Below are 19,399 nucleotides of genomic sequence, written 5' to 3' on the forward strand. Positions count from 1 at the left end.
AAGCCACTTCCTTCCTTCAGCGACTTAACAGAGCCAGCAGGCTGGAGGAGTCACTGCCAGAAGTTCGATATATGCCAAGTTCATGAGGCACGGCTGCCATCTATGTCATTGTGCATGCCGTCTGCCCAAAGGCACTCTCAGAACAGGTGACGGGAAGAGGAGAGAGGGATGTGGGGAGGTAAGCCAGATCAGGCATAGGAACAGGGAGGCGGTTGCAGAGAGAGAGGCAAAGGACTCCTCTGCCTCTTTTGTACTCCAGTTTCTTCCACTGCCCTCCTGAAAATGTCTGTGGGTTCTCCCTTGCCTACTCCTTGTGAATGTCTCTGACCCTTTAACGGCTGCCTCCTGAGTGTACCAGGGCTCTGTTCTGTTTTGCTGACAACCCCTTTGGTTTTGCCCCCCATTTCTTTCTTTCCAGGCAGTGTTTCAGATGCAGTCGGTGAAATGCCTCAAGTGCCAGGAAGAGAACCGGGTGGTACTCCCGTGCCAACACACTGTGCTGTGTGAAACGTGTGCTGAGGAGGGCGAATGCCCCATCTGCCATCCCAACAGGCCACACACTCTCCAGTCGTGACCCTACTAGGACATTTGGTTTAGCATATCACACATAGAACTTTTTAACTTTATATATATATATATATATAAATATAATATGAATATATATATATGAATATATATATATATATACACATAAAAACAAAAATTAGTTGCAGAGCACTTTTTAATACTTTGCATCTCCCATTTAAAGGTTCCCCCACCCACCCAGTCCTGCTAAGTCTAACTCCTTAGGGACTTTTATGGCTGTTTTTATGTAGATCAAAGGGCAGTTTGCAGAGTTTGTTTCCCCTCTCCCCCCCCCCTTTCCTATTTAGGATGTAACCCTTTTTTAGTCTTTTCTGAATAAAGATTTAGAGGGAAGGGGAAGAGGGGCTTGCAAGTGCTTTCCAGGGTGAGGACTGGATCTGTGGGGAGAAGAGACACGGAAATCAAATTTCTGATCATGTCTTTGTCCTCCTTCTCTTGGCTCTTACTTCATCATCATTTTCATCTTTTTAAAGCAGCTGACATGCTCTTAGCCTAACAACAAGAGAATCCCCTTTGCAGTTCTTCCCCGTTGAGAGTTTCAGGCATTCAGAACTCTTGTTGGCCTTCAGTATGGGTGAGGATCTTTGGATATCTGTTTGAAAAACAAGCATTCGCTTTTTAAAAGTCTTTTTACACACTTGTAGGTTTCTACCAAAGCAACAAAAGGAGCAAAATTTCAAACAAACCAGTGGTGGCAGGCCAGTAGTCACAATAGTTTTACTCAAAAGCATTACTTATCAGTGGAACTTCGTAAAGAGGAAAAGTCAGAGTTGGTGGTCTGTATTCTCTTGGCAATTAGGATGTGCTTCAGAGCTGTGGATAATGCAAATGGAAGGCATTCTAGGTCGCAGGTAGAGGTGGAAGTGTGAAATGATGAATACCTGCTTTGGAAAAGCCTGCTTGCTTGCTGGAGGTTGGGGCGGGGGTATTCTTCCTAGGCTTTGTTTTCATTGATAATTAAATGGAGGTAGATGGAACCTTTTAAACTTTTTTAGTCTGCCTAATACAGGCCTGCATAACTTGTGACCCACCAGTTAGGTAGGGTGGCCCTTTGGGACTAAATCAGTTTCCTGTTTTTGTCTGCCTGCCTGGGACTGCAGAAATGGGGTATTGGTCAAGTATCTGGCTAGAGGGTACAATGTTCAGTTGGTCTACATTTGGTCAGCTGATGCCGTGTTACTCACCCTAAACCTAATACTTGGTACTTCCTGATGGGTAGAAACAATATGTCTCTTCCGCTGCTGTTCCCATACCACGAATGGTACTGTTACCAGCTTCGCGGTGTAACATATCCACCCTATAGTTCAGACAAGGGTTGGTTTTTTGCTTTGAGTGTTAAGAAAAAATCATTCAGGTTTTTTACAGAGCAAGCTCATCTGTTTGCCCTGGACAGCACTTTGTGTTGCTAGCATACAGTAAGATGTGGTGCACCACCATGAACTTGGGGAATGTAGAATGTGATAGAGGAGCGGGGGACATTTTCAGAAGTTAACACTGTGTGTTTCTATCTTGCTGCCAAAAATTTGGAGTTGCATACTGAATTGAAACATGGATTTCCTTCAGATGTAATTTCTGCAAAGTAATAGCGGAGATATTGTGAGGAAGAAATAATTTTAAATTCACAGCCATGGGACAAACACAGAATTTTGCAAATGTTCAGGGACCCCAATATGAAAATGTTTCCAGTGGCAAGAAATAGATTCACAAAATGCAGAACTGGGAGCAGGCAAACAGGGAATCCAAGATATTGGAATATCCTCTCTTGAAAGATTAGCTAGCTGCTTAGGTGTCAAGTGGAGTTACGTTCCTAATCCGCTTCACATTCTTCTGATTTATAGTGAATGCCACGAGGCCATACTTAAAGCGCTGTTCGTAGGCAAGAAAAGATGGGGTTGCCCAGAGTCCACAGTGTTTCACTTGTCAAATACATTCCTTTTCCTTCTGATTAGGGAAACCTTCTTACTCTTCTATCTTACTCCTCACTAGTTTAGGTTTCCGGTGAAGCTTGCCTGTCTTCTTTGCAGGAGGATATCGTTGGTTGTGATCCCTGTTTAGCTATAGACGATCTGGGAACACCCAAGGCTTTCTATAGTCTTAGGCTGCGTCTGGATCAGTTGTGTTTGGTCCATTTGAATTGTGTGCAATCCAATCTTTGTAGCCCAGAGGCTTGGGACTGGTCCCCAACAGATGGGAACATTCATCAGGCATGTATGTGATACACTGTTTGCACAGCCCAGAGAGTAATTCTGGAGTTGGTGGGGGCCTGATCCTCCTGCCCTTCTGCTTTGGCATCAAAAGCACCAAGCCGAAAATGAGAGACGCTCCCATGCAGACGTGCCCTTTCTACTGCTCTGCTCATTCTTACAAAAGATAATCTAGTTGTTCCTTTGGGTTAGCATCTCTGTTAACTCTGGGTCACCTTAGTGTAGCTGCAAATGCCCTTATTTGTCTGGGTACCTGCAGTAGACAACTTCCATGAAGATGGAGAACATTCTCCCAAAACGACCATAAAGCCTGATTCTGTAAATGCATTCCTCCTTAATATTGGGTGTGCCCTTGCTAGAGAACTACTTAGACCAGAACCATTTGTCATGGACAGCATTGACTACTATTTATATTGCCCATCTCTTACTGGGCACAGTGCATCTAGCCTTGAGGGATACATTTCATAGGTTAGGCTTTTTATACAAATAGACAGAAATCTTTTTGGGTCCCAAGCAACCATCAGCTGGATTATCGGAGCAATCATTAATTTATTTATTGTGCTTTTGTAGGCCAGAATGATTAAGGTTTCCAAGCTCTGAGCAGAACTTAACTACACCTATTAAAAAAGAAACTTACAGTGCAATCCTAAGCATGTTTACTCAGAAGTAAGCACCATTGAATGCAATGGGGTTTCCCCCTAGTAAATATGTTTAGGATTGCAGCCTCCACTAATAATTTCCATTGAGATTAAATTTGCACTCTTCCCAGAGTGCTTTACAAATGGTGTTAACTCACTGATTATGTGTTAACCTTTGATTATGTGTGGTAGGCTTCCAGGAATATATATTGGGGCCTAAATCCAACTGACTTTCATTGAAATTTGTGGTTTGGAATATTTTTTGTGTTAAGATTGTATCCAGTAAATGTGTCGTCCTGCAGTTCCCGAGTGGTAGAACTCCCACTGCAGTTTGTTTTGACTTGTTTAGACATTGCAACAGCCTGTAGGCAACAAAAAGCAACGGTCCAGTCCAGAAGGACTCTAATCTGTCATTTTGAACTGGGGAGTTTGTTTAACATGTAAAAGTGTAATAATTAGATTTATAATCTCCCTTGCTCACCAGTCTCTGCTTCATTTGCAGTAGTTGACCCACCTTTCCCCAACCTGGAAAAGCACTGGAAACTCTAAGTTATCATTCTTTTTCATAAGGGTAATCCAGCTACTCACTGTCAGGTTTTTCCTCTGGAGTATTTTCATATTTAATGCAAGTACATCATTAGATTTGCTTCCACAATTCCACCCTCCCATATTTGGGGGGCTAATATGCATTCCCAGATGATCTCAAAGTGCAGCTCTGTTTAGGATTTTTTTTTTTTAAATTAACTTTTATGTTTGGTAAAACTGCTTTTTTCAATGTGTATATTGTACTAGTATCTGTTGTTTTTTTAAAAGAACACCTAATTGGCTTCTTTCTTTTCTTTTTTTGTATGGAGAGACGCTGCTGGCTGACTCTTGTGGTTGTGTTCGTTTTTGGTTGTAGCCTTTGAATGTCTGTGCCATGGGGCTTACCTGGTCTCCAAGGCCAGCAAACATGCCTCAGTCTTAAGGAAAGCTTGTTTGTTTAAAATATGTGAACATTTTTAAAACATACACACACAAATTTAAATTATGGGGGAGTAATAATACTCTGCTGGAAATAAAATGTACTAAACTATTTTGGTAACTAACTTAAAGATCATAGGAAATAAACTCTTTGAATCGGGTCTACAGTGTTTATACAGAATTGCAGCCATTTTCAGGCTCTTTGGTGGTAACTGGTTTGTAACACTTAGTTTTGTAAACATTGTGTTTTATTGCTTCCTCTGCCTTTCTATGTGATTGTCCATAGTGAGACGATGATTTTGTGGGGGGCAATTTGTTTAGTCCTGAATTGCCACAGCTTTGTGTAACTCCAACAGAATCCTACAGAGGGTGTTAGATGTGTCACTGGTCTCCTCAAGCGTAACTTAGAGGTAGTTTCTTTGTCCTGTTTTTAAGGCCTGGCAACTCTATAGAATCTTGCTGGTTATCAGATTCCTCTTTCCCACTCCCTGCAACACCCCCCTAGGCAAATTGCTTTGCTGGTGCGATGCAGGGGAGAAATTATACCAGAGGCAAAAGCCTGTTTACATTTAGTGCCACAACCCAATCTGTCTGTTTTATCGTGAAGGACCAAAGAATCCAAAATGGGATTTAAAAAATAAATAAATCTCCCAACCCCACAAATTCCGGACTGCTCCCCATCCAATTATGCTTTTTCCTCTACCTCGTCTCTGTCAGTATAATGCATAGGCACGAGGACATAGCAGCAGGCTGGTTTTATCCACACCTGGGAATCGTAGAAGCCCATGCTTCTCTATCCCATTCTTTAGCTCTTTTAAGACGCACTTTTTTTAGAAAAAAGAAAGCCTAGATTTCTATGAATTTTAATATTGAAATGAAATACCTGAAATGTGAATGCGTTTGTTAGGTACCAAATGGAAAAGCAAAACCAATCTGTTTTGTAACTTTGGGTTAAGTTTCTGCATAGGAATTTTTTGTTTACCGGGATAGGGTGGGATGAACCATGAATGAGAGGAAATATGCATATTTTTGTTTAACCGAAAGCAAATCTTGATTGAGCTAGTAGTTGCTGATTTGAATAGTACCTGCTCAGCACTGGGGTTTTTTTTAGGCCAACGGGATTATGTGATTGGGTTTTGCCTGATGCTAAAGCTTATTATTTGGTGCTAGAGTAAATCATCCTAAATGGACAGCCCAAGGAGATGTGCTTGGATTATGAAGGTTCACACACTTTTGAGCAGAATGCCTCTTGTATTCCCTCTCTGGCCTCTATGCCAAGGCCTAATGGGGGGGAATCATTCCAAAAGTTTGGGGAGGACCTGCTAATATGACTAATTTTACCAGCCAAGGGAATATTGTGGTTGCAAAAACCAGAGTATCCAAAAAGGCTGGTAGATTTACCTTGATTAGCAGTAGAGAACTATCAGGTAGCTGAAGAATTAGTAGAGAAGTAAGTGTTAAGAATTAACCTGTATATGCTTCTTTTAAAATGATTGGCTTTGTGGGGCTGAGGAATTTCCACACATTCGGGCAGATGGCCAAGTAATCATACAGCTCAGAGGTGCTGGGCTATGCTTCTCTACTGCCCTACTTCAGCAGAGGGAAAGCGGCACCTAACAATTTATTGTGGGGAATTGCCTATATGCAGCACACAGGGTCTGGGTTTGCATGTAACACTTAAGTGATGGCTCAGTGTTATAAGGCTAAGCTGCAGCCCTGCAGTCTCTGGTGCATTCACACAGAGGACTTTGCAAGCTTTCACTTCCATTTTAGACTAACCACAGATTCTTGTGACATTTAAATCTGGATAAACTGCATTTAATCTTAACTACAGATAGTGAAAGCAACTTCAAACCTGGTTTATAAAGCTGCCTCTCTCCACCCCCATAACCATAGATACAATTAACCTCCGTTTACGGTTTGGCTGTAATGTTCAAGCAGAAGCTTCCAGTTTCCTCCTCGTTGCAGTGCTGGAGGTGGCAAGCAGAGCATACATACCCAAGGTTTCCTTCAGCTTGTCCTTCTAATGCTAAACCATCACTTAGCATCACATGTAAACAGAATTCTTCACAGGAAAATTCCTTTTTCTTTTTAACTTTCCATAAGTCTCCAAGCTTAACCTGAGCCACTTCAAGGGCTGCACAGCTCAGACAAATGAAGAGAATTTCCTTCCTTAGCATGGAAAGACATAAAGGACTCAACAGTTTAGTGCTGTCCCACTAGACAGACAGGACTTTCCCATATTGTTTCCTTCCCCAAAAGGGAAAAGTATTTATTACCAGTGGGGGGGGGTCTCATTTTTTCCCTCCTTTTGATTCCCCTCCGGGATTATATCAGCCTTTAGAGCAATGCAACCGGAAAGTAGATGTTGCTGGTGAAAAGTATTATAAGTGAAGTATTCCTGCAAACTGGTGACTGTGGATCAAAAGATCTCTATGGGGCTTCCCCACTCTGTAGCTTCCAATGTTTGAAAGGAAAAAATATATAAATACATTCTATATAAATTCTTAAAATTACACACTACAGTATTTATGGTGGCAATTCTGAACCAGTCTCTCTCCTTGGATTTTCCTAGGCAGGGGAGGGTGGAGGGTGGCTGGGACAGAGAGCCGCTCAAGTCTGTGTAGAAGTCAGCCAAAAGGTAATAGGTGGTGTGTACAATGTGGTGTTTGATTCCATTATTATAGACTGTAATGCGGAACTGTGATTTCAGCTGTTGTTCTTTCTCGTATTCTGTATATATGTGTGTTTGGCTGTCCAGAAACCTGGTTTTAGACACTCTTTCTTGGCAAAGTGGATTTGCATGTGGAGCTTAAAAAAATGCAATCTTGTGTCACAATTTCCAAGGGCAGGATGGATTTTCTAGAAGACAATAAATTTTTTTATTTTTTTGCTAAGAAAAAAAAAGGCAGCAGTTTTGTGTGTGCATATGTATGTGTGTTTTAGAGTGTATATGTGGTGTCCATGTGAGTTTTCTTAGTACCTTTGATCTCTACTTGAAAGCTAGAGAGGTTGGGGGGGGGGGGACCTGCCTAACATTCCACTAGGAAGGTCTCCTGTTCAAGCTCCATGAAGTGAATGGCAGGTATGTGAAGCATCTGCACCGTGGTAAAATGAACACGATCCCTTTGCTCTCATGGAACTTGTGCCGGAAGTGATTCTTTGTGCAGCATTCCTGGCCTACAATCTACAATCACATCTTTTTTCACCTTCCAGTTGGTTATATAGAAACAATAGCCTTTGCAGCCTAGAGGACTGCAAAGATAGAACCCACTCAATTTACTGTATTTTATATAAATATAGCCCTCATACTGCTCAAGATACAATACAATTTCAGAGTTTTGTGAAAGATCCTTTATCTCGGAATATCTCCCAACACACCACCTGCAACAGCATCTTGGATTCCATGGAAACAAAGTTCTAGATCTGGGGAGAATCTGCTTTTGAATGGGAACTTTTCCTCAGTTGGCTTTTTAAGGACCCAACTGGAAATGGGGAAAGCTTATCTCTTTACTTAGAACTCCTAACCCAGAGATCTCTGTATACTCTTCTCACTTCAAAATTTGTGTGCAGCAGTGTCTTGTCTCCTCTTTCTTTCCATTAACATAAGAGAGAGAGAAACAATGACATTTTGTAATTGGCCTCCCAAAATCTTGAATCCAGAATAAAGTGAGCAAATTTGAGAATTCTGGGTTTGGACCATGGGGAAAAAAATTGTGGAAATTTAATAATGCTAATCCAGCTATTTAGTCAGCCTTAAGACCCATTGAAATCAGTAGGACATATTCTTGATTGAATTGAGACCCAGTGGTTGCTTAGCCCAAATTGCCCCATTGATTTCACTGGAACGTTTTGCATGATTAACTTTGTCTGAACTAGTATGTAGCTATCTCATTTGTAGTGGTAGCCAACATGGTGCCCTCCAATTCCTATCGACCCCGGTCAACATGACCAGTAGTCAGGGATGGTTCAGCAACCTCTGTAAGTCACCACATTGACACCCCCTAGCATAATGGTATCTGTGTTTGCTATCTGTCCAAGCTGTCTTGTTTTTGTAATTGTGTCTCCATAGTGATTCTATCCCATCCCCTGTCCTCGCTTACTAGTATTCTTCTTTGGCTGAGTAAACACAGCCCCAAAGCGTGAATGATTAGGAATAAGTAATGGGTGCAGGCTGGAGAGAGATGGGACACACCGACAGCTTCTCAGTGCTAGAATGTAGGTTCTTTGGTCAATCACTGAACTAGAAAAGTAGTACCCACAGGCAAGCCTTTCTGGAAAAATATTCAACCAGACACTCAACTACTCTTAATTAGATGAGGCAGAAGGATCAATCCACATTTCATGAAATCACTACATAGAAGCTGCTGCAGCGGAGGCTAGCTAGCTAGTGACTTACTTACTTGTAAGACCAGCAAATGCTGAGATCTACACATGTGTTAATTACTATGCACATGTGCTTTCTATGCCTTGTCTCTGTAACAGGGATGAAGAACCATTTTCAGTCTGAGGGCTGTCATTCCCTTCTAGGGATGACGATAAACACTAAATAGAGGGTGGGGCAGCTTATATAAATTATACCTTTGCACTGTAAATTATTTTTACACACACTCCTCTCTGTCACCCTCCAGGTGTCACCGGAATACAACTCCCATCATCCCTGACTGTTGGCAATACAGCCAGGGACTAATGGGGAGTTAGAGTCAAGCAGAAGCTGATGGCCACAGGTTCCCCAACCCTGACGTAGAACAAGACGCTTTATATAGGTAGCACAAGCATGGCTTGTACAAGTTGAAGTCTTGCTTTCCTAACATTTTAAGAAGCATCTGGGGTTACCCAAATAGGTAGAGAAGTGATCTTATAGGCATCATTTACTTTTGGTGACATAACTTCCCTAAGGCCTCTGCCTGAACTTAGTTGTCTTGGGATAAAATGACAGATCCTCTTTTGCATCAAGATTTGGTTGACGAACAGGACTCTGCACATAGAAAGAAGAGACTGTTATCACAGGAGGAGAAGGAGGTAAGTACTATGCTATGCCAAAGACCTGTGATGGGAGTGCTGCTACTTCATTTACTCATAAGTGTTCTGGAGGTCAAGTCTGTGGAAGATAACAATTTTGCAGGGAGGTGACAAGTGTGAGATGCCCCAAACTGGCCTTTCTACTACATATTTTATAACCAACAGAATGGCATATGAAATCAAAAGTAAATGTAAAGTGGCAAAAAAATAACTTCACATATATACTGATAGAATTCTAAACTGACCTGGGACTCAAACTTGCCGTCATAATGGATGGCACAATAAAAATGGCATAGCTGTGTAGGAATGAAGATTCCATGCTGGGCCCAGTTTGGAAATGGCCTGAAAATGGCCAATATAATAATGTCTTTCTTAAAACCAAGGGCAACCACCTCTAGACTACTACATGCATGTTCTGGTCATGCCAACTCAACAAGGACATCACAAAACTAGAAAAGAGGCAGAGAAGTACAGTCAATATGATCAAGCAATGAAAACGCGTTCCCAATTAAGAAAGGCAAAAGTGTTTGGGGTTATTAACATAAGGAAAGAGATGACATGGAGAAAATAGGATATCAAAGGGTGCAATGGGTAGAAGGTTAGAGTGAGCATTTCCTCCCCTCTCCCTTTCATACTGTACTGGAGCTCAGGTTACCCACTGAAACTGATAAAGGAATAGATTCACAACAGCCAACAGGACTTCCTACAGCTAGGCCTGGGCGATATATGAGGAACAGACCGCGATGTCGGTTCCACTTAGCGGTATATCGCTGGTGAAACTGCCACCGCTCCTGAGTCCGTCTGCTATCAGCATCTGCTGGAGGGAGTCAAGAGTTCGTCCAGTGGGCGCTGCTTAGCAGAGGGACTCTGAAGCGGTGGTGGTTTCACCAGCGATATACCGCTCAGTGGAACTGACATCGCGGTCTGCTCCTCATACAATGCAGAGGGAGAAACAAGCTGTATTGGCGAGGCGCCGATACAGCTTGTTCCTCCCTCTGCATCTTTAAACTGCTCAACTGAGGAGTTTATAGCTGCTCTTGCCTGAGCCGAGCAGTTAGAGCCCCAATGCTCTGCCCATCCACCTGTGAGCGGCAAGAGCGCAGGGGCTGTCTCAGCTGGGGAGGGGGAAACTTCCCCAAGCCCCAGCTGAGCTGCACAAATTGTGTTGTCCCAGCCCATGAGCGTCTGGGTGAAACCACATCAGTTCCCAAGGTGAGAGCTGGGGCACTTTCACCAGGTGCCTCACGGGCAGAGGCCAATGCAGCTTGCTTTTCAGCATCTCGGTATATCACCACGATGCTTGGCTGGCGATATAGCGCAATTTTGAAAAGCTGGGGCACTTGAGCCACAAAATGTGCTGACCCTTTGGTTGAATGGTTTTAATGCAGGCCTAGTCAAATTTATGGAGGCCATGTTTAGCAGCAGCCACTGTAGTCATGATGTGTATGATGGCTAAACAAAACTCCCAGGTTCAGAAGTAGTATACTGTCCTCTCAATTTTTTATTCATACAGCCACAAACCTGCACAATCTCCATGAAATAGGGATTTGGCGACACACACACAAAAGGAAACCTGATTATCTGGGTTATCTGGGTTCCACCCTGAGTAATTATTTTAAATGTTCCCAGTGACAAAAGTTAGAGCAGCCCATAGACTGGAATTGGGCACAAGTGTCTCCACCACCACACCAGCAACACTCCAAAGGCAGGGTGGATCCAATACAGCCAATGAAGACTGAGCATGTTCCACTGGGCTTGAAATGGTTTTAAAAGAGTGAATGGTTGGGGTAGGGCAGTCAGGGGAGGGAATGGAGTAACCGGAACACTGAACAGAAGTGCCACATTCTGTTGCACTGCCACACTTCTTAGTTACACTTCCATTTGCAGAATTGGAGGGGGAGGCAAACCATAAGGGAGAGCTGTTGCTTTCACACCCTGCTATGGGCTGTGCAAAACATCTGGTTGGCCATTTTTGGTATCAGGATGCTTAAAGGAGGAAGCTCTTGCTTTGAATCAATGCAGGACTTATGCTACATCCCTTCCTCCTGCAACTACCCTAGCTGTCTCTGCAGAGGTTGCTTTCTACAGGCCTTTACAAAAGGAAATGAGATTACTTCATACTCCGTTTCCCTCCCTGCTGCCAGTGCCACAGAATGCTACTGTCCCCTTCTTACACTGTATTCACCAATTTAAACTGGAACACATTATAGAATAAGTGGTGTATAGTATGCCAATAAGTCTCCTGAGGTACACTGGAGGAAAACACACCATTTAGCTTAAAAAAATCTTGATTATTTTTTTTGGGGGGGGGGTTAGTAGATAAGACATCCAGCAGCTGTGCTCTATATAGAGGATGCTCTCAGGTTTTCTCTCCTCTGCAAAGGCTGTGTAGTAAGTGAAAGGCATTAAAGCACTACATATTTAAGATGCTCAAAAATGCCTCCACAAGAGCCTGTCCACTCAGCTCTACCCTTAGGAATGTATGCACATACACACAGTTGTAAAAATAGGAAACGCTTTTGTTTGCTCAGAGCTCACCCCGCCCAAACTAAACGAGAGCCTGGCCTGGTTTCTTTCACAGCCTTTAGCCTTTAGCTGCTAATGTGACAGAAATAGCATGCCTTAGCCTCACATAATCCTTTAGTTGTCCTTTTCACTTACAGGAAAGCAATTCCTCTTGATGGAAGAGGAAACCAGCTGAGAACTACAGTCTACTGAGCAAATTTCCCGTTGCACAGAAACCTTGGCTATATCTACCACCACAACACTGACAACGATCTGCTCTAGGCTTTAGGAAAAAGAGGAAAACTTAAGTTGTAGAGCAGGAGTGGGGATGGAATCTGTGGCCCTTCAGATGTCAGACTCCCAACTTGCAGCCAGCTTGGCCAATGCTATGGATGATGGGAATTGGGGTCCAGGTTCCCCATCCTTACTATAAAGACCTGGCCTCACTGGCAGTGGAAACACCTGACTGCAAAGGAGTGGAGTGGGGGGGAACAAGTCGCAAATGCTCAGAAATTGAGGGAATGCTTCCTGCAGTGCTATGATCAAAGCTTACGTTAGGCTGTCTTTAGGTTTACCTGTAGGTCAGGGTTCAAAGTAACACTTCACAAGCCTTACTGCCGAAATGGAGGTGAAATTCTAACCGTGGTGGTGGTGACTGCAGTCTTATGCTCCCATCAATCCATCAAAGCCAAGCACAGCTTACAGGTATAAACAACAACAGCACTGTTCATAGAATATGCGGCTTTTCTTTTCAATTAAGTCCTCCCCTGCTTTAAAACGCAAGAGTTTCCACTCCCCAGCAACATCTGTGCCTTCTTTGTGATAATCAGAATTGTGCCCTGGAGATGAGTGGGCATAGAATCCATCACAGCGTACAGCCAGCGGCTCTTCCATTTAATTCCTTTTTAAGTCAGTGATGCTTAAATCAGAAGGAAGTGCCAGTTCCTGTAGCAGAGATTAGTGATCGCAGGTCTGGGGTGTTTGTTTTTTTTAACTCACCAAAAGCTGCTCTCCCACCCCCACCCCACCCTTTGGCTTTCTGGTGTACCAGGCCGCCTGCTTTCCATGCCATCTGGCGAACAGAGTAAAGCATTTCCTGGGGGAAATCCACAAGGGGCACATTACAAGCTTTGCCGGCCAAACAGGCTCTTTCTCAGTCCTCGTGTGCACGCATGCGTGCCAATTGTGCGCATGTGTTTGCTCGCAGCATCCCTTAGCCTGCAGTATGAAAATCAAATAGTACCACGTTTTCCATTTTTCTTAGAATAAAATAAGGGAAGTCCTTACTGCAGATGAAGAACGGATGAATGGGTCTGAGAGTGGGTGACACAACCCTTTCCTGTCGCCTCTTGAATGGAAACAGGTCAAACATTCATCCAGACACAGCTTGCTCTTCAGCATGCACTGACAAAAGAGCCCCAGGGTTTGCTATGGCCAGGCTAGAATGCCGCATGTCCCTCTGGCATCCAATGCACCAGCAGAAAAAGCTGGAGTGGAAGAAGGGCTTCCTGCTCTCCATGGTGTATTTGCTGTCGCCATGGCAGCACAGGCCCTGCCTGCTGCACCTTTTCAGCTCAGTCCCTTCTGTTGCAGCCCCTATTGTTGCTCCTGCTGTCGCTCAGTCTCCTTGGATTGCTTTGCTCGTTGCCTGCGGAGCTTCACAAATGCCTGGGCCTCCTTGTCTCCTTTGCGGGTCTCCAGCAGCTTCAAGATTTCAGCGCCTGGGGCAGAGTGGGAGAGGTGGCATGCAATCAGTGAGATGTGGAATCAAGTAGACTGCTCCTACAACTAAATGTCTCTTGACGTTTAACACAAACCCAGTTTCCTGCAGGCAGACATCACAAAAGCTAGGCAACAACTAAGACTTAAGCTTCTTCTAGGCCAAAGCCAAGAATCCTGGCCCCTCAAAAAGTTACCTATTGCATATATCCCAAAACATCCTAAAGCAGAGAAGCCCAGAGGTACCTGATGGAAAACTGCAGGACATCGCCAAGGGGTAACAAGCTAATGGATGCAGCTAATGGATACTATGCGAATGATGTGTGTGCCCCATGAAGAACAAGGCTAATTGAAAAACAGCTGTTTCCATTTCCTGTTCTAGCTCCAAGCACCTCTTGTAACTCCCTTTAGTGAGTCAAAACGCTGTTCCCGATGGAGGTTGCTATGGAAGCAGCTTTCCAAGCAGTGAGGAAAAGGGAATCTTATTAAAAGGAGAATGGAGTTTGCGTGTGGTGGGTTGTGTTACTGTCCGTCGCCTTTTGAGCTGTTGGAAGTAAAAGCAGGAAATCTCTAGTTAAGAGTCAACTGCTAATGCTGCTCCTATGATGCTCAGGTAACTCCAGCAGCAGTCCAGTGGGTGCAGTCCAGCGTCCCTAGGAAGGGGGCAGTGTAGAAGCTACGGTGATAAAAAGGACAGCAACCTGCAATCTAAAAACAATCTCTTCACCTTGCCTCACTTTTGGAAAATGCCTCACATTGTATATTTATTTATTTAGATGCCACTTGTATGCAAAAATGGCTCTGAAGCAGTTTACAAGTATAAAATCAATTATTAAATTAACATATTATTAAAACACACAATAAAAACCATTCCAAAGCATTAAAAACATACACAATTAAACAAGCCAGGTAAAAAACATAACAATTTAAACAGGTTTTTTTAAAAAAAACAAAAAACAAAAACACCACAACTTACACATGGGTTTTGTTCTGGGGATAGTACCTCATAACAAACTTGTGTATAGTCAAAACACATTGTGTGCAATGGCGGGGGGTGGGCATTGCTAAAGTCTTTTTCCTCAGTCTTTTTTTTAAAAAACAAAACAAACCTTATTTTGCCAAAAGTGCAAAGCTGAATGCTCACAAGTTAAATATATTTAAGTTGTGGATTTACTGTATCAGAAAGTTCAAGTTCAGGGGAATGCTTGCCTAAATGGCTGCGTCATCAAGAGCAGGGGAAATGCTGTAATTGAGGAAGCCTCTCCTACAGCAGCAGGGAAGGAATTTCTCAACACTGGTGCCACTGATGAAAAAGCCTGCCTCCATGCTACCCTCAAACCAATTATCATTTCATTTGCTATGGACACACTTAGGGCTCATCCAGACTTCTGCTTTCCCCTCTGCATTCCCCTGGGGAAACCTGATCTTTTGTTCTCAATTGGAGCAAGCATCAATCAGGTGCTTTTTTCTGGACTGATGTTTGCTCCAATTTAAAGCTAAAGTGCACATTTTCCCCAGGAACAGAGTAGGGCAAATGGAAAACCACTTGGACCTTTGCTTTCTAGCTACAGGACAAGCAAACATGTAGATGAGCCCTTAAAAGCACTTGGTCCTAAGTACAGTCAGTCCTTTGTTCCTGCTTGGCTTTTTCTGACCTTTCTGCAGATATTTGCCCCTCAAACATTACCCATTATCAGCCTGTTTGCCACAGAGCCCTAATTTTCCACCCATCTTATACAAGGAGCCATCTTATGAAAATAAGCCATCCCTACACTCTGTCTCTGAAATGAAGCAGTAGAACAGAAGCCACGCCTAGCTCTATGGCTCCAGTAACAGATCAAAGCCAAGGTTCCAAAACCTTCATATGTATAGGTACCTCCAGGGACTGGCTCCCATACTAAGCCTGCTGTGTTCCATAACATCCTAGGTTCCAAACTTAGAAGACAGGTTATGAAACCAGCCTTCTAGTTTTTAGTTAAATTGCTAATGCTGAAATGGCTGGGGGAATATTGACAATTCCCCCTAAACTCCCAGTAGGAAGGGATTGAAATGCAGGTAGCAGAACTCCTAATTCCCAGCACCATTACACCACCTACACTACACATTTAAAACAGTATCATGCCACTTCAAGCAGCCATGGTCTTCCTCAAAGAATCCTGGGAACTGTAGTTTGTTATGTGTGCCGAGAGTTGCTAAGAGACCCCTACTCTCCTCAGAAAGCTACCACTCCCAGAGTTCTCTGAGAAGAAGGTTCAACGGTCCAGCCACTCTGGAAATTGCAGCTCTGTGGGGGGAAATAGGTGTTCCATTAGAACTCTAAGCACCCTTAACAAACTACAGCTCCCATGCTTCTTTGGGAGAAGCCATGGCTATTTAAAGGGTTTAAATGTATGGTCAGATGGGGCCCACAAGGGACAACAAAATCTTTCCCTTTGCTTGGTCGGCAGAGAAGCCTGGAAGACTCGATCAGCTGCATCAGCTTGAATTTTTGTAAACTCTTTAAACTGGCTTCATTAGATTAGTAGTACATAACTGTGTTTGTGTGGATATAATTTACCACCAACTCAACAGCAAAAGACAGCATCCCCATCAGTGGAAGGATTTCTACTTGCACAATGGGACTTCTCCCGCCCCTCTCGCCCCACCGCAAACTCCCTGTTGAAGGAAGCCCCAGGATAGAGTTAGGGAGCACTTCACAGAATGTTAACTTAGCGCTACGCAGGATACAAGCCAAAATCACAGAACTAAAATGCTGAGCATTTCAATATACAGCCTAGTACTTGGTCTTGAATAAAAGAACATTTCCCTCCCCCCCCCACAACACCTGTATTTTCTAGGGGGCGTGCCTAGAAGCCCATGACCCCGCCCGCTAAGAGGCTACAGGTTTAGCTGGCCAAAAAGGAGAAGGACAAGTGAAGCTGGGAATGTATAAGTAACGAGCTTACCAGCAGTTCCGGGATGAGTCAAGGGCAATCGGGTCTGTGGCACTCTGGAAGGGTTGATGGCTTCCTCGTCCTCACTCAGCCCCAGCACCTTGCAGAGTGGGAAGAATGCTTCTCCCTCCAGATCATTGGCTCCTAATGTGTCGTAGTCAAACACGGTGAGCAGCAGGCACGTCCCATTCTGCTGGCATTTTTCTGGAGGGACCAAACTGTAAAAGGAAATGAACATGGGGACGGCCTGAGTTGAGTGACCCCGTTTTGCAAGCACCTCAAACCGAGGGAAAGAAGACCACCTCCAAGCGCACGCACAAAGTACCAGACGAATGATTCCTCTGTGTTTCAAACCATACCAACCAATGGGAATGGGTGAACAGAAATAATTGGTAACACTTGTGGGCAGGAGTGGCTGGAGTCAAGAGGGACTGTTGGGGCAGAAGGCGGAACAGCCAAAAGTAGGGGGAAACAGAGACAAGGACAGGCCAAGCTGACGTATCGTATTTTTCCGTCTATAAGACACCCCCTTGTATAAGACACCCCCTATTTTTGAGGACTCAGATTTAAGAAAATGGGGGGGGAATGTATCTGTGCATAAGACGCCCCCTTATTTTTGACATCATTTTTTAGGGAAAAACCCGTCTTATACATGGAAAAATACGGTAATTTCAGTGTTGTTCCCCCACCCACCTACCCACTGCGTTCTACAAGGGCAAAACTGAGGCTCAGGAGGAGGAAGCTGACAGCCAGGGCCTCCACTCCCTGGACTGGTTGTAAGTAAGGAGATTGGCAAGTGGATGCTGGCTGAGGGCAGACTGAGTTTGGTGGGGCAATGCCCCACTTGCTGTAATGGACCAGCCTTCACCATCTCATGCTATTTATCAAGCTGTGTCAACCGTGGCAAGGGTTGAGCCATCTTAGCCCAGTGGTTCCATTGACCAACACATTGCTTGAATCCCACAATCGCTTCCAGAGGTTTGAGACCTGCGGGTGCTGCCGGGCTTTTAAAAAACCAACCCATGGCAAGGGTCTGCAGGGCAGGAGAGAAGGGTAGCTATTGGTTTGTTGTTTTTATTTTGTGGTTTTATATTTTGATTTTATTCCGTGAATTGCCCTGAGATCTCTGGGCATAGGGTGGTATATAATTCAATAAATAATAATAATACATACAATTCAAATACTTCATCAAAGAGAGGGTGGAGATTGTTCTTTATGCACTGGGTTGTCCGTGTCATAACCTCGGGGAACTCATGCCGTGGCTCCAGGGTCAACTGGATGAAGGGGTCGCTTAAGCCTGGGGGTGAGGGGGATAGGAAGAAGTAAGAGAGTAATCATTCCCTGTTTAGGGAAGTTTTTAATATTTAATGCTGTATTGTTTTTAACACATGATTGGAAGCCGCCCAGAGTGGCTGGGGAAACTCAGCCAGATGGGCAGGGTATAAATAATAATAATAATTATTATTATTATTAGCAAACTGCAAGTCTGTCCTGGGGCATCTGTTCTTCTAACAAATCCCCAAGCATAAGTTGCATTCACTTGGCACCCGGTGGTGTCCCGCAATTTTAAGAGTCTTTATCTTAGTTCACCCCCTCCCCCACCATAGAATGTTTGCTAGTACTTTCTTCTGATAAATTGTGAACGGAAGCCAAGTGTTATTGACCCATCAAAGACCTTCTAGCAAGCAAGCCCCCTATGGCTGCTGAGAGTTAAGTTTCAGCCTTCTAGGTTGAAAGAGAGAAACTGCCTTTTTACTGAGTCAGTGCATTGGGTTTATGTATGGTGCTGGAGGAGACTCTTGAGAGTCCCATGGACTGCAAGAAGATCAAACCTATCCATTCTTAAGGAAATTGGTCCTGAGTGCTCACTAGAAGGACAGATCATGAAGCTGAGGCTCCAATACTTTGGCTACCTCATGAGAAGAGAAGGCTCCCTGGAAAAGACCCTGATGTTGGGAAAGATGGAGGGCACAAGGAGAAGGGGACGACAGAGGACGAGATGGTTGGACAGTGTTCTCGAAACTACCAGCATGAGTTTGACCAAACTGCGGGAGGTAGTGGAAGACAGGAGTGCCTGGCGTGCTCTGGTCCATGGGGTCACGAAGAGTCGGACACGACTAAACGACAACAACAACAAGCCCAATGCTGTGGGGTCTGATGGGCAGTGGTGGCTCTCCAACTTGGCGCCTTTCCTAGCCTGCTACTTGAAATATTTTTAAGCTGTCTGGAGGTACCAGAGATTGAACGTGGGATCTTCTGCATAAAAGGGTTAGTCTCTGCCACTAAGCGAAGGGCACCTTCCTGATGCAGCAACTCTCTGGAGCAGGTTCATCCATTTCTTTCCTTGGCTCAGTTTTACTAAAATCTTTATTTACCCATTCCAGGTCCCAAGCATGCAGAGCTCACACTGTGTTCTTAAAAGAGCCGAGTGTGTAAACGCTCAGTGTTCTCCGCTGTGATTTTTGCACAAAGAGTCAGGAGCACTTACCGTAAGTGAGACAACCACCACCTCTTCTGGAAATGTGAATGAACTGCACTGTAGTTCCTACAGACTGCTCAGCCCCTTCTCCCTTCAGATATTAAAGCTGTATTTATCCACACTACCAGCAATTGCAATTGCCTTTCAGATTTGAAGGGGACTCCCAGATGGAATCAGTGCTGCTCACACATGAATGTTTTCTGCAGCGTCTATACTCTATCGTTGGCATCAAAACACCAACCTTTATTTTTTGATTTTCTAGTCTGGCATTCTGTTGTCACAGTGGCTGAACAGTTGCGCATGGGAACATGAGCGCAAGAGGACTCTCCCCTCCCGTGGTTTCCAGCAACT

General features: G+C 44.1%; 2 protein-coding genes across 12 annotated transcripts in view; one reads left to right on the forward strand and one right to left on the reverse strand.

Annotated features, from left to right (window-relative positions):
* The window catches only part of UNK (unk zinc finger), a 52,577-nt gene extending 45,280 nt beyond the window's left edge, over nt 1-7,297 (forward strand). For all 3 annotated transcript variants that reach the window (XM_081850719.1, XM_081850720.1, XM_081850721.1), the window contains one exon: nt 419-7,297. In XM_081850719.1, the coding sequence (XP_081706845.1) occupies nt 419-574 (156 nt within the window). In that variant the 3' untranslated portion in view covers nt 575-7,297. The remainder of the gene's footprint in view (nt 1-418) is intronic.
* Nucleotides 1,044-19,399, reverse strand: part of UNC13D (unc-13 homolog D) — a 73,037-nt gene continuing 54,681 nt past the window's right edge. For 6 of the 9 annotated variants that reach the window (XM_081850689.1, XM_081850690.1, XM_081850686.1 and 3 more), the window contains 3 exons: nt 17,743-17,866; nt 16,582-16,787; nt 10,896-13,638 (listed from right to left, as the gene is read on the reverse strand). In XM_081850689.1, the coding sequence (XP_081706815.1) occupies nt 13,514-13,638; nt 16,582-16,787; nt 17,743-17,866 (455 nt within the window). In that variant the 3' untranslated portion in view covers nt 10,896-13,513. Of the gene's footprint in view, nt 1,178-7,593; nt 7,646-7,752; nt 9,862-10,895; nt 13,639-16,581; nt 16,788-17,742; nt 17,867-19,399 lie in introns of those variants that run through there. The other 3 variants (XR_014153582.1, XR_014153583.1, XR_014153584.1) reach the window with 3 other exon arrangements.

Source organism: Podarcis erhardii (assembly GCF_964252035.2).
Source record: "Podarcis erhardii genome assembly, chromosome: 2".
In the NCBI taxonomy this organism is placed as follows: domain Eukaryota; kingdom Metazoa; phylum Chordata; class Lepidosauria; order Squamata; family Lacertidae; genus Podarcis; species Podarcis erhardii.